This window comes from Rhinopithecus bieti, unplaced genomic scaffold (genome assembly GCF_001698545.2).
Source record: "Rhinopithecus bieti isolate Rb0 unplaced genomic scaffold, ASM169854v2 scaffold_26813, whole genome shotgun sequence".
Classification (NCBI taxonomy): domain Eukaryota; kingdom Metazoa; phylum Chordata; class Mammalia; order Primates; family Cercopithecidae; genus Rhinopithecus; species Rhinopithecus bieti.
In genome coordinates, this window is record NW_016812144.1 from 218,585 (window position 1) to 232,590 (window position 14,006).

The 14,006-nt window shown below is 53.9% G+C and overlaps 1 protein-coding gene across 8 annotated transcripts in view; it reads right to left on the bottom strand.

Moving 5' to 3' along the window:
• Positions 1 to 14,006, bottom strand: part of FLCN (folliculin) — a 27,722-nt gene that overhangs the window by 6,761 nt on the left and 6,955 nt on the right. For 6 of the 8 annotated variants that reach the window (XM_017895600.1, XM_017895599.1, XM_017895602.1 and 3 more), the window contains 6 exons: positions 11,026 to 11,298; positions 9,322 to 9,468; positions 6,802 to 7,023; positions 5,369 to 5,529; positions 4,389 to 4,480; positions 1,760 to 1,950 (listed from right to left, as the gene is read on the bottom strand). In XM_017895600.1, coding sequence (XP_017751089.1) covers positions 1,760 to 1,950; positions 4,389 to 4,480; positions 5,369 to 5,529; positions 6,802 to 7,023; positions 9,322 to 9,468; positions 11,026 to 11,274 — 1,062 coding nt within the window. In that variant the 5' untranslated portion in view covers positions 11,275 to 11,298. The other 2 variants (XM_017895597.1, XM_017895604.1) reach the window with 2 other exon arrangements.

Consider the following 14,006-nt stretch of genomic DNA (forward strand, 5'->3'; position numbering starts at 1 on the left):
TTACGCCATTCTTCTGCCTCAGTCTCCCAAGTAGCTGGGACTACAGGCGCCTGCCACCACGCCCGGCTAAATTTTTTTATTTTTAGTACAGATGGGGTTTCACCGTGTTAGCCAGGATAGTCTCGACCTCCTGACCTCGTGATCCGCCCGCCTCGGCCTCCCAAAGTGCTGGGATTACAGGTGTGAGCCACCGCGCCCGGCCTGTCCTTACTCTTTTTTTTTTTTGAGACGGAGTCTCGCTCTGTCGCCCAGGCTGGAGTGCAGTGGCCGGATCTCAGCTCACTGCAAGCTCCGCCTCCCAGGTTTACGCCATTCTCCTGCCTCAGCCTCCCGAGTAGCTGGGACTACAGGCGCCCGCCACCTCGCCCGGCTAGTTTTTTGTATTTTTTAGTAGAGACGGGGTTTCACCATGTTAGCCAGGATGGTCTCGATCTCCTGACCTCGTGATCCGCCCGTCTCGGCCTCCCAAAGTGCTGGGATTACAGGCTTGAGCCACCGCGCCCGGCCTGTCCTTACTCTTTAACCTAGAACAGCCTCTCCCCACACCCCATTATTAACTTCCGTGACACTGACACCTTAGGAAAGTCCAGCCTGCTGTCTCGTGGCTTCTAAGAAGACAAACACAGCTTTGAAACACAATATAAGAGAGAGACCACAATACCACGTTTCACCAAACCCCAACAGCCTCAATGCAGTCCCACCTCCAGAGGAATTCCAGACCCCTTCCAACCTTCATCGACATAAGCAATGGACAAGGAAGGTTTCAGCCGAATGCAGGATTTTGATGGAATGAGTGTTTTCATCCAGAAGCCCCAAGGATATCTGCCATGAAATCAGACTCACTCCATTTTCCAAAACAAATAACTCTCTTCTGATGAATCAGTGCTCATTGCAAAAACACATACAGAAGAATCTTGTAAGAAGGCAGCCTGCCCTTGTAATCCAGCAACCCGCACCCCTCTCTCCCGGCATCTGACTCGATATACCTGGAGGCAACACTGTTAGATTTTGTCATGTCTGGCAGGCACACATGTACATACATCACCCTAAACACACACTGCCTATTTCTTCTAATTAATCATATTCCATGGTTTGGCTGCTGTTTACTACTATGGTTTGTATGCAGGTTCTTTTTTCTTTTTGAGATGGAATCTCACTCTGTCACCCAGGCTGGAGTACAGTGGCACAATCTCGGCTCACTGCAACCTCTGCCTCCCAGGTTCAAGTGATTCTCCTGCTTCAGCCTCCTGAGTAGCTGGGACTACAGGTGCATGCCACCATGGCCAGCTAATTTTTATATTTTCAGTAGAGATGGGGTTTCACCATGTTGGCCGGGCTGGTCTCAATCTCGTGACCTCGTGATCCGCCCCCCTCGGCCTCACAAAGTGCTGGGATTACAAGCGTGAGCCACCGCACCCAGCCAAGAATGACTATTACTTTCAATGGGCAGGGTCCAGGCTGCATCCAAACCAATTATGGTGCTGTTCAACGCCTTTAGGAGGTTCTTAGAGGATTAGAGGACCATGGGATGCCAACTATCTGGGCTTTTCTTTGAAGATACTTAGGTCATCACTGAAAGGTGAGCACTGATCCTAGGGCTAATACCCCCGATGCTCCATGCCCCCAGCCACCCACCGAGGAGGCTGTCAGTCACTTCCTGCAGGGTTTTGAAGATGCAGGGTCCAGAGGCAAGGCGTGTGGGCAGGGACAGCTGGGCTCTCCTCCCGCGTTCCTGATGTGCTTTGCCCCTGCTGCCTACCTGCCTCATGTGCCGGAGGGACTTGAAGACTGGTAGCTTCCGGGGCTGCCAGCTCCCACAGCCTGAGAGAGAGGAGGACTCTGCTGGGCCCTGGGTCAACTCCCGCCCTTCTATACCCTCCGTCAACACAGGGGCTTTCTCTTCCTCTTCAGCCTCAGAGTTGTCCCAGCTTTCTGATTCCTCTTCTAAATCTGCAAGACAGACAACATGGACAGTTACAAATACAAACAGTCTTGTCCCTTGACTTCAGCCCAAGGCACGTCGTGGGCTGAGCCAGTCAGTGTAGATTCCTGGCTGCAGCCAGGTCCCATGCTCCCTGTTGCTCTGGGAGCCCTGGGGTGGGAGGGAGGGCTCAGTTGCTGTCTACTTAGCCCAGGGCACCACACATCTCTCTTAGAAGCACCTACGGAAAGACCGTCAGCTGTTCTTTGCTGGTGAGAAAACTCAAACCAGTGAGAAAAACGCCAACAGTGTGTCTACGGAGCATACCCAGTTAGCCACAGTTCTTGAGGATCTACACATTGTTTCTTTTTTTTCCACTTTTTTTTTTTTGAGACGGAGTCTTGCTCTGTCGCCCAGGCTGGAGTGCAGTTGCACCATCTCGGCTCACTGCGACCCCAGCCTCCCAGTTGAAGTGATTCTTCTGCCTCAGCCTCCTGAGTAGCTGGGACTACAGGCGCTTGCCACCACACCTAGCTAATTTTTGTATTTTTAGTAGAGACAGGGTTTCACCGTATCTGCCAGGCTGGTCTCGAACTCCTGACCTCATGATCCACCCGCCTCGGCCTCCCAATCCACTTTTATTTTAGATTGAGGGCGTACGTGCGCGGCTGTTACAAGGGTATGCTGCGTGGTGCTAAAGTTTGGGCTTCTATGAACCCTGTCACCCAGACAGTGAACCACAGGAAGTAATATGCCCAGATAGTATCCAATAGAAAGTATTTCAGCCCTTGCTCCCTTCCCTACCTCCCTCCCTCCCTCCTTCTGGAGTCCCTGGTGTCTACTATTCCCATCTTCTTTATTTGAGACAGGGTCTGGCTCTGTTGCCCAGGCTGGAATGCAGTGGCACGATCGCGGCTCACTGCAGCCTCAGTCTTCTGGGATCAAGTGATCCTCCCAATGAAGCCTTTCAAGTAGCTGGGACTACAGGCATGCGCCACCACGCCCAGCTACTTTTCATATTTTTTGTGGAGGATGGACCTCCCTATGTTGCTCAGGCTGGTCTCAAACTCCTGAGCTCAAGCAATCCGCCTGTCTCAGTCTCCCAAGCGCTGGGATTCCAGGCGTGCACCAGTGCCCGACTTCACTCTTCTTTATGGCTGCATCCAACATCATTTCATTTAGTCCTCTCAGCTGTTCTGACGTCAGCACTATTATCTCCATTTCACAGATGAAAAAATGAGTATTTGTCATTTCAATGAACCTTCATGGAGCCTTCACAAATGACGACATCTCCATTTCATATCACGAGACCCAAACAGAAGGGTGCACGTGAGAAACAGAGCCAGGATGCGAAGCCAGGTCTATCTGAGGCCAAAGAGCAAGCCCCGGAGCCCGCAAACCCCACAGGTGCTATGCCCAGCGACCACCGCGTTTTCCAGGGGCGCCGAAACCCCACACTGCGCGATGCCCGCACAGACCTGCGTTTCCAGGAGCCTGGAAACCCCACAGCTGCGCAGATGCCCGGCACACCGCGTTCCAGAGCCCGAAACCCACACTCTGCAGGCCCCAGCACACACTACGTGCCAGCTTCGACAGACCCAGCTCTTTGTGCTAAAAAGCTCACCAAGACACTGCCCTTGCCATCTGCACATGCCTAGAAACACGATTGGCACTATAATAAATGGCTCCAGGGCCAGCCAACCCACAGGGCATGGGAGTGGATTCCCAGGCTTTGTCTTTCCTGACCGGGTTCCACTCTTGCTAAGAGTCCACTGGCAAAGCTTATTTGAGGGCACGCCTGCACTTGCCTGCAGAAACACCTCGAAATAGCTCCAGCTGTTTGGAAGGCCGGTCATTTGCAAGCAGAGCATGGGAAGCATTATTAATGACTCATGGTGTGGAACAATGGTCGTAACCACAGACCTGTTGCACCAAGATCAAATCATCCCTGATGGAAAGCTTGGCCAAGACTGGCCCAGTGCTTCTGAGCTGGCGACACAGTGCCAGGATCCCCAGACACAGGGCCCCGAGCCCCAGATCAGGAACCTGGGGAAGCCCAGGCACCTGAGAGGTCAGGGAACCACTGCCCTTGATGGAAAACTTGGGTCCAACTGAAACAGAACACTTTATTTGTAAAGGAACAAAGACTGTCGACCAGACCAAGCACTTGGCTATCACAAAATCAGGACGAGAAGCCTTCAATCAGCCAGTTCTCTCTAGGGACAGCCCACCTGTGAATTTTCCCCACCTAGCTGGGGAACAGATTCTTTCACACAGGGTCAAGGCAAATGAGACAGGAAATCACAACAATCACATCGAGATCAGAGGGTGAGCTTCCCGAAGGCTCCTTCTGGGCTGATTCAGAGCCACATTTCCCTCCCTCAGCTCTTCCTGCCAGGAGAGCAGACAGCTGGTACCGCCCCACGGCCATCTGGGCCAAGGCCCCGGCAATGGCACCCCGCCTCACCAGCGAGCTTCTCCATCTGGACCAAGGTGTCCTCGGTCGGAGCACCTTCCAGGAGCTTCTCGGTCAGCCGGCTGCCACACGCCTTCAGGAGCCTGGAGAACACAGCACCAGCTATGAGCCTTCTCACCAAAGGAAAAAGCAAACCTGCTGCTCACCCAGCCCCTGATCCTACCAGTTTAAGGAAAACATGGGTATAAAAGACCACCACCAGGGCACAACCAGCCAGATCCCGCGTGCAGGCAGTTCCATAAACCAATGACCAAGGTCCTTCAATAGACGGATGGGAGGAACTTGGACAGGAGGGGATGCAAGGGGGAGCTGTTCTAAACCAGAGAGACTTGGGGTGCTGCTCCGATGCCAACGCAGTCATTTGTGAGACAAAAGGGAAACTGCACAAGGGCCTGCAGCCTGGAGAACACTCAGGAGTCTGTCTGTTTTGTTGGACATGATCACGGTATTATGATTATATTTATGGCTGGAACGATACAACTCAGATATGCTTTAAAAAAAAAAAAAAAAAAAAGGGCCGGGCGCGGTGGCTCACGCCTGTAATCCCAGCACTCTGGAAGGCTGAGGCGGGTGGATCACGTGAGATCAGGAGTTTGCAACCAGCCTGGCTAACATGGTGAAACCCTGTCTCTACCAAAAATACAAAAATTAGCTGGATGTGATGGCAGGCACCTGTAGTCCCACCTACTTGGGATGCTGAGGCAGGAGAATAACTTGAACCCAAGAAGAAGCGAGTTCCACCTCAATAAGTTTTCTGCACACTCAGGGGAAGAGGCCCAGAGAACAAGGACTCTCGGCCCAGATCTGTGCTCACTGACAAGTGCCCACAGGCCAGCGCTCCTCGCAGAGGCAGCAAGAAAATTCGGCTAAGCACCGTTCTCCCAAATCTGTGGGAGAACAGATACAAGCCAACCAATGTATCGTGACTGCTCTACACTAATGGATATGCCAAAAGCAGAGGCGCCTGTTACCAGGCAAATGAGGTGTGCAGGCACGCCCACAAGTTGTCATCACTTGTCAGCGATGTCAGCGAGCGGGCGGCATTGCCGTTCCTCTGGTGTAGGAATGGCGTGAAGGCTGTGTTCATCCTCTGAGCACGCTGTGGGCATCCAAACTGCTCTGCCTCAAACACCTGAAATGCAAAGGGAAGGGACGGCCTCTTTTAGCCAAAGCTGCCGGCAGCCTGGACCCCCACTCGTTCACAGCCACCTCCAGGACCTGACTCCTGGAGGCTCAGTCCCACTGCACTCTCTCGAGGCAGAGCACACAGGTGCCACCAGTCCAATTGTTCCCAACAGCATAGCTCCACCCCCAGCTAGATCAGGAGCCACCTGAGCACAGGAATTGGTTGAGCTTCTCCTGTCCCCTTCCTAAAGAGCGACCCAAGGCACCCCGGGGGATTCTCGTGAGTGGCCATCTGCGCTGCTCCCCACCTGTCTCCGCCTCCCCTTCTGGGTGCACTACTTGGCTAATGCACACGTGACTGGCTCTGGCCAACAAGCTGAGAGAAACAAGGCTCCTAGCACCGTCCATGCTTCTGGAGGGCAGAAGGAGCAACATTTTTTATTTTCTTTTTTTTTTTTTGAGATAGAGTCTCACTCTGTCACCCAGGCTGGAGTGCAATGGTGCGATCTCAGCTCACTGCAACCTCCGCCTCTCAGGTACAAGCATTTCTCCTGCCTCAGCCTCCCAAGTAGCTGGGATTACAGGCATGTGCCACCATGCCCAGCTAATTTTGTATTTTTAGAAGAGAGGGGTTTCTCCATGTTGGTCAAGCTGGTCTCAAACTCCCGACCTCAGGTTATCTGCCCACCTCAGCCTCCCAAAGTGCTGGGATTACGGGTGTGAGCCACTGCGCCTGGCCTAGGGGCAACATTTTCATACAGCTACCACTCTGCCTGCCAGGACAATCACAGCAAGCAGAGCCCCGCTCTCCTGCAAAGCACACTGCATGAGCAAGAAACGGGCCCTATGGCTTGAAGATGCTGAGATCCGGAGGCTGTTTGTTACCAGAACATGACCTGGCCTGGCCTGAGCCGCAGCTCCACAGCTCCACAGCTGGAGGCCTACGTTCGGTGGTGCAACTCAATGGGATTAACAGAAATCCCTGAGACAAAGGCCAGAGGAAACAAAGATACCAGGGGTCTGACTGCAGCAAAGAAACCAGAGCTCAGCTAGAACCAGCACAGCGGGGGCAGGAGAGACCAGTAAAGCAGGCGGGATGGCCTGGGAGGCTCCTCACCACGACCTCCAGCCCTGAAGCCAAGAGACTACAATTCACACAGTGCAGTGGCTGCAAGCGGAGGGGAAGACGCCACCCGGGCTCCAGGCTTTAACCTCAGCACAGAGCGATTCCTGCAGTGCAGGGCCCCCTGCCACCCTGGCATCTTGTCTCTGCATTCACCTTGAGTGCCTTGCCCTGGAGCTCATCGATGATTCCCCGGACCTTCCCCAGCAGGAAGGGCCAGGAGTTGATGAGGTAGATCCGGTCCATCATGATGGTGATGATGCTGTACCAGCGCTGGAAGCCCCTGGCCAGGCTGTCCTTGATGAAGAAGGTGTGGCTGAACACAAAGCCGTGCTGCTCATCTCCGAAGAAGATAGGGCCTTCGCGGCCAGGGCAGACCTGGAGGGACACCAGCGACTCAGACAGCCCTTTCCTCGCTTAGTGGTACCAAATCAAAGCCTCTTCTTCATACTTTTCAGTCAGCTGGCACAAATCAGCCAGCGTTAATAACAGGGGAGAGTGGCACGATGGGGACCATGAGAGCTAAAGACTGTCCTCTTCTGCTCCTGTGGTCAAGCTGCCAACACCACTTGTCATCGTGGACTGCAAGGGCCAGCAACAAGGTTCACTGCTTTTTTTCCACCTTGAGCCATAAATAACTCCCATGCATATGTCACACCTCTCCCAGACTCAAATGTATCAGCTTACTCACCCGTGGCATGCAGAAGAACCAGCAGATCAAAGCAGCCACTGCACTCTCCCTGCACTGAAATCTGCACATTTTATTCTTTTTTTTTTGGGAGGGGGGCAGTCTGGAGTCTCGCTTGTCACCCAGGCTGGAGTGCAGTGGCATGATCTTGGCCCGTTGCAACCTCCGTCTCCTGGGTTCAAGTAATTCTCCTGCCTCAGCCTCAAGAGTAGCTGGGATTACAAGTGTGTGCCACCACGCCTGGCTAATTTTTTTGTATTTTTATGAAACAGGGGGTTTCACCATGTTGGCCAGGGTGGTCTCGAACTCCTGACCTCAGGTGATCTGCCCACCTCGGCCTCCCAAAGTGCTGGGATTACAGGAGTGGGTCACCACACCCAGCCCCACATACTTTCTTCTTCTAAGAGGACTTCAGTCTCTCCTCACGACATACTTACTCTTCCTTAACACACAATTCTAAGACGTGCTGAGCTGCCTGCTAGCAGACCAGAGGTAGCAAATTAAAAGGAGAGGACAGCTGAGGGCAGGCACACAGCCACACTGAATGAGAACAGCAAGGGAGCTTGGTGTGCCTGACTGGGTGGACACCGATAACAAGGAAGTTTAGTAACTGAACAACGAATTCTTTTGTTGCCCAGGCTGGAGTGCAGTGGCGCGATCTCGGCTCACTGCAAGCTCCACCTCCTGGGTTCACACCACTCTCCCGCCTCAGTCTTCAGAGTACCTGGGACTACAGGTGCCTGCCACCACGCCCAGCTGATTTTTTGTATTTTTAGTACAGATGGGGTTTCACCATGTTAGCCAGGATGGTCTTGATCTCCTGACCTCGTGATCCGCCTGCCTCAGCCTCCCAAAGTGCTGAGGTTACAGGAGTGAGCCACCGCACCCGGCCGACGAATTCTTTGTAACAAACAAAGACCTAAGAGCTCAGAGTCAAGAGCAACAGCAGCAGCAACGTAATTTAGGAACAAATCATCCACACCTCAGCAGGCTGAGAACAGCAGGGGACCATCACCGAGACTTGGAATGAGGACTGAGATAATAAAAAAAGGTGATGTTGATGCAGTGAACCACCTAACCAAAAATGCTTCCTATCTTAGGAATACATCCATCAAGAATGGACACACAGGGCTGGGCGTGGCGGCTCACACCTGTAATCCCAGTGCTTTGGGAAGATGAGCCAGAGGATTGCTTGAGTTTGAGACCAACCTGGGCAACATAGTGAGACCTCATCTCTACAAAAAAATTTTAAAAAGGCTGGGCACAGTGGCTCCCACCTGTAATCCCAGCATTCTGGGAGGCTGAGGCAGGCGAATCACAAGGTCAGGAGTTCAAGACCAGCTTGGCCAATACAGTGAAACCTCGTCTCTACTAAAAATACAAAAAGTTAGCTAGGCATGGTGGCGCACGCCTGTAGTCCCAGCTATTCAGGAGGCTGAGGCAGAAGAATCGCTTGAACCTGGGGTGGAGGTTGCAGTGAGATGCACCACTGTACTCCAGCCTGGGCGACAGAGTGAGACTCTGTCTTAACAGAAACAACAAAAAACCCCAGCTGAGTATGGTGGCACACACCAGTGGTCCCAGCCACCTGGGAGGCTGAGGCTGGAGGATCGCTTGAGCCCAGGAGTTTGAGGTTGCAGTGAACCCGACGGTGCCACTACACTCCAGCCTGGACGACAGGGTGAGACCCTGCCACAAAAGAAGGAAAAAAGAAAACAATAATAATAAAAGGACAAATAATAAAAGTTTGGTGCTTAAAGTGCAAAAGCTAGCACCCATTCAGAAAATGCTCAGCAAGTCCAACGTGACTTCTTCTGCAATTTTGGACAATGGAGGCATCCTGTGCCCTGTGCTGTGCTGATCTGAGGGTCTGCCCTTAGAGATGATCAGTGCCTGCCTCCCTGTGCAATGCTGACTCCGAGCCCATCCAGAGCACCTGGGAGCATGTGGGCTCCCACAGAGACAGGTTCTGTGACCACGAGGCTCACCTCACAGCTCAGGCTCCGGACACAGGCCTGGCGGACAATGCTGAAGAGCTGGGGGTGGCTGGGGTGCTGGTGGCTGACGTATTTAATGGAGGTCTCTTTATCGTGGCTGATATACCCCGGGTGCCCTGCAGCAAGTGACCGGCAGCCCTGTCCATGAAAAGGAAAAGTAAATCTGTTAGTTGGGAAGCAGGGCAACAAACTCTCTTAGGTTTACGCAAATCTGAGCTCGGAAAACTCAAGCTATTTTGTGTAAAATAATTGGCTTCCGGATTTATACTTATCTGAAGATTTAAATGTTTCCTGAAGAGGAAAACAGAACACAGAGATCGCAGAGATTGCCTGAGGCTGTTCCTAACAGATATTTGCTGAGCACTTACAAAGCAGACGACATGAAAAGGGACCTGCATGCTCCATCTCATTCAATCCCAAGTGCCACCCTCTGAGATAACGTCAGTGAGAAGCCCCATTCTACAGAAGATAAAACTGAGGCTGAGGTGAGAAGCAGCTGGCCAGAGGGTGAGGGGCTCTGTGGTGGTAGCATTACCCACTGCCCCCCAGCCTCTGTCATTGGCTCTGAAATACCTGGAAGGGGCCTCAGCTACAGGCGAGAGGCCTAATAAAGAACAGGGCGGGCACCAAGCTCCAGGATGTTGGTGTGGCAGCTCACCACTGCAGCCCCACTGCCTCGCTGCCCTGCTGCAGCCACAGTCACTCCGGTGCTGAGGCTGCACGCCCTGGAGCTGCCCCAACCCCAAGACTGCGTGGCAGTGAGTCAGGCAAGCTCCTCCCCACAATGTCGCAGGATTCCTCCAAGGGCAACCCCAACACCAGCTCAAGGACGCCCCAGCAGTGCCCTCCTTCCCAGGTCTGAGGTGCTCCCCACCCCCCATTCCTCACAGGCGTTTCCAGCAATGGATGCAGCTCTCACACATCCTCTGCTTCTGCAGCGGAACCAAAAGAACAAGCTTAGGTTCCTGTTTGCACTGCAGTGACAGGTCCAACACCCAGCCCTGATTTCGGGCCCTGACCCAGGTCCTCCACACAAACAAGTGGCCCACTGGGGAAAACTCACACTCATTCCCAAGAGCTCGAGAGCTGATGGAGTGACCCACCGAGAACACTGGGGATCCCGGGAGCAGGAAACTCCGCTGGGAGCAGGGGTCTTTGGGGACCTGCCTCCAGGACAGGCTGGAGTGTGTGAATACAAACATGAAGGCCACGGCAGGGAGGCAGAGTGGGTTAAAGAAGTTAACACAGGCTGGCGTGATGGCTCATGCCTGTAATCCCAGCACTTTGGGAGGCCAAGGCAGGTGGATCACCTGAGGTCAGGAGTTCAAGATCAGCCTGCCCAACATGGTGAAACCCCATCTCTACTAAAAACACAAAATTAGCGGGGCGTGGTGGCAGGCACATGTAATCCCAGTACTCAGGAGGCTGAGGCAGGAGAATCACTTGAACCTGGGAGGTGGAGGTTGCAGTGAGCCATGATCACACCATGGCACTCCAGCCTGGACAACAAGAGCAAAACTCTGTCTCAAAAAAAAAAAAAAAAAAAGCTACAGTCAGGATGAGCAGAAGGAACTGAAGGGCCCCTGAGAAGCAGTCTGTGTTACCCTGGGAGGCTCCATCCACTGCTCTCAGGTCCTCCTGTCCATCCCACACCTACTGCAGGGATCGCAAAACGAAGACCCCAAAGACACTTGCCTCGCACATGTCCGACTTTTTGGGCCCTGGGCTGCTGGAGTCAACGCTGGCCCCCTCTGCGGGGCTGTGTGCACGCATCCGACTGCTCATCTGAATGCCACCTTCCTCTTCTTCCGCCTGCTCGCCCTGGCCAGGACTGTCCTCATTCCCAGCCCCTTGGGGAAGTGGGGCGTGCAGGACCTCTGTGCAGAAGAGAGTGCGGGGGCCGTGGAGCTCACAGAAGTGGCAGAGAGCCACGATGGCATTCATGGTGCCTTGGAGACTGCAAGAGGCCTGCAAAGGACAAGGGACATGTCAGCTCGCCAATGCCTATTCACCCCATGAAACCTCCCCAGCCCCTCTGGAGCACAGGGAGCACCTGGGTGCCATGGTTGCCTGCCCAGGAGAGGCCACCCGCCAGTTCCCCATCCCCTTGCTTTGCCCCAGTGCTGCACTGGATGCAGGAGAGAAAAGAGGAATAGAGACAGGATCTTCCCACGGGAGTCACAGGAAACAGAGGAGGGGACGATGTGGACCAATGATAGCACAGCTGGAGTTGTGACAGAGCCAGAGTCGCAAAGCCAACGGCACAGGGAAGGAATGTCCTCGAGTGACATGAACTGCAGCCAAACATGGCAAACCCCATGGGAACAAACAGATAAATGGCCACAGGGAGAGAGTCCTCCACACAATACATATCTGCTGGGCACCTGCTCCGTGTGAGGCGAGGTGCTAGGTGACACAATGCTTCTCTCCGCAGCTTATCTCCTGCAGGGGGTGGGGGCGGACACAGGAAAACTGCTTCCTGCGAGAGGCCCGCGTGGGGAATGGCCAGAGGAGGCAGGAACCTGGAAGGACTGGCTTATGGGCCAAGCAAGGGATGAAGGGCAGGATGGGTGCTGTACTGCCGGAGGGGTGTGTAGGGTCCGGTGTTTGGAGAGGAGCAGCAGACAGGGTGGAGGCTTTAGGAAGCAGATCTTACAGCTCCTCCAGGCCACTGAAAGACCCTGGATATGTTATCAGAGACTGGGGAGGTTTTGGGGATTCTGATGAGACATGAGAGAATGTGAATTTCACTTGAAAAGGTTGTCATGCCCATGTGCAGAAAAGATGGCAGGGGGCCAGGGTCGAGGTGGGGAACAAGCTGAGGCACCCTGCTGACTGATCTGAACAGGAAGGGACAGTGGCGCGGGCCAGGGTGGCAGACGGTGAAGCGGCACAGTGTGGGTGGGGGTGCAGAGTGCAGAGGAGGAGTGAGCAGGGGAGGAGGCTCAGTGAGGGCCTGCCAAGCCTTCGCAGGGACGGGCCACTGCAGCAGAGCCAAGCGCTGCGCTCAGGGCTGGCACTTGGGACCTCTGTGGAGTGCAGCCCTTGCAGGCTCAGAGGTGGAGAAGGGAGGACAGCTAGCCAAGGTGACCAAGCACAGGCAGTGAGGCCAGAGGGGAGCTCCAGGGTCACCCTGGTGACCAGGTGAACAAACTACTTTAGCAAGGTGGGACTGGATGTCACACGGCCTTAAAAAGGAAGGAAACCCTGCCACAAGCTATGGCACGGCTGAACCTGAAAGACATTACGCCAAGTGATCTACACTGGTCACAAATGGATAAACACTGTAGGATTCTACTTAAATATGAGGTACCTAGAGCCCTCAAAGCCATAGAGACAGAGAGCGGAATGGCAGCTGCCAGGGGCGGAGAGGGAAGAGCAGGGCTCAGTTCTGGAGATGGAAGGTGGCGATGGCTGCACAGCACTGTGAACATACTTCATGCCATGGCACTGCACGCCCAACAGTGGTTCAAATGGCGCATTTTAGGTCATGTATTATTTCACCACAATCTTTTAAAAAGGGGGAATGGTAACCTGCAGAACAATGATGAGGTCAAAGGTGACCTTAACACAGTTTCCGGTGGAGAAAAAGCTCACAGGAGTGGGTAGAGAGAGCCCTTTGGAGAGTTTCTGTGGCAGAGCCAGCAATGGGACACCTGGTGCAGACACGGAGTCAAGGGAAGCCCCAGGCTTGGCCACAGTAGGGCTGGGACGCTGGCGGAGCCATGCGAAGGCCAAGGGCAGCTACAGGCACAAGTCTGAGGGACACCATGCACACACTGCAGAGGGCTGGCCACGGCGGCATCCACATACCTTCCTAATGGATGCAGGAAAGCCAGAGAAGGCTTTATAATGGGGGTGTGTCATGGGGTTCTGACAGGCAGAGAAGTTCTGGAAACGAGACCGCAGAAGCAAAGGTGCACAGTGAGGACAGCCACAGCCAACAGCCTAACACGTGACACAGCCTGACACATGCAGCCAGACCCACACTGTCCATACGGTGGCCACAGCCACGTGTGACAACTTAAATTTAAAATGTAAATTAGCTAGGAGAGGCCAGCACAGTGGCTCACGCCTGTAATGCCAGCACTCTGGGAGGCCGGGGCGGGTGGATCACTTGAGGTCAGGAGTTTGAGACCAGCCTGGCCGACGCGGTGAAACCCTGTCTCTACTAAGAATATAAAAATTAGCCAGGCGTGGTGGTGTGCACTGGTAGTCCCAGCTACTCAGGAGGCTGAGGCACAAGAATCATTTGAACCCAGGAGGCAAGGTTGCAGTGAGCTGAGATCGCATCACTGAACTGGACCCTGGGCAACAAACTGAGACTCGGTCTCAAAAGAAAAACCCCAAAACAACAAAAACAAAACAAATTAAAACAAAAAACTGGCCGGGCGCGGTGGCTCAAGCCTGTAATCCCAGCACTTTGGGAGGCCGAGACGGGCGGATCACGAGGTCAGGAGATCGAGACCATCCTGGCTAACACGGTGAAACCCCGTCTCTACTAAAAGACAAAAAACTAGCCGGGCAAGGTGGCGGCGCCTGTAGTCCCAGCTACTCGGGAGGCTGAGGCAGGAGAATGGCGTGAACCCGGGAGGCGGAGCTTGCAGTGAGCTGAGATCTGGCCACTGTACTCCATTCTGGGTGACACAGCGAGACTCCGTCTCAAAAAAAAAAAT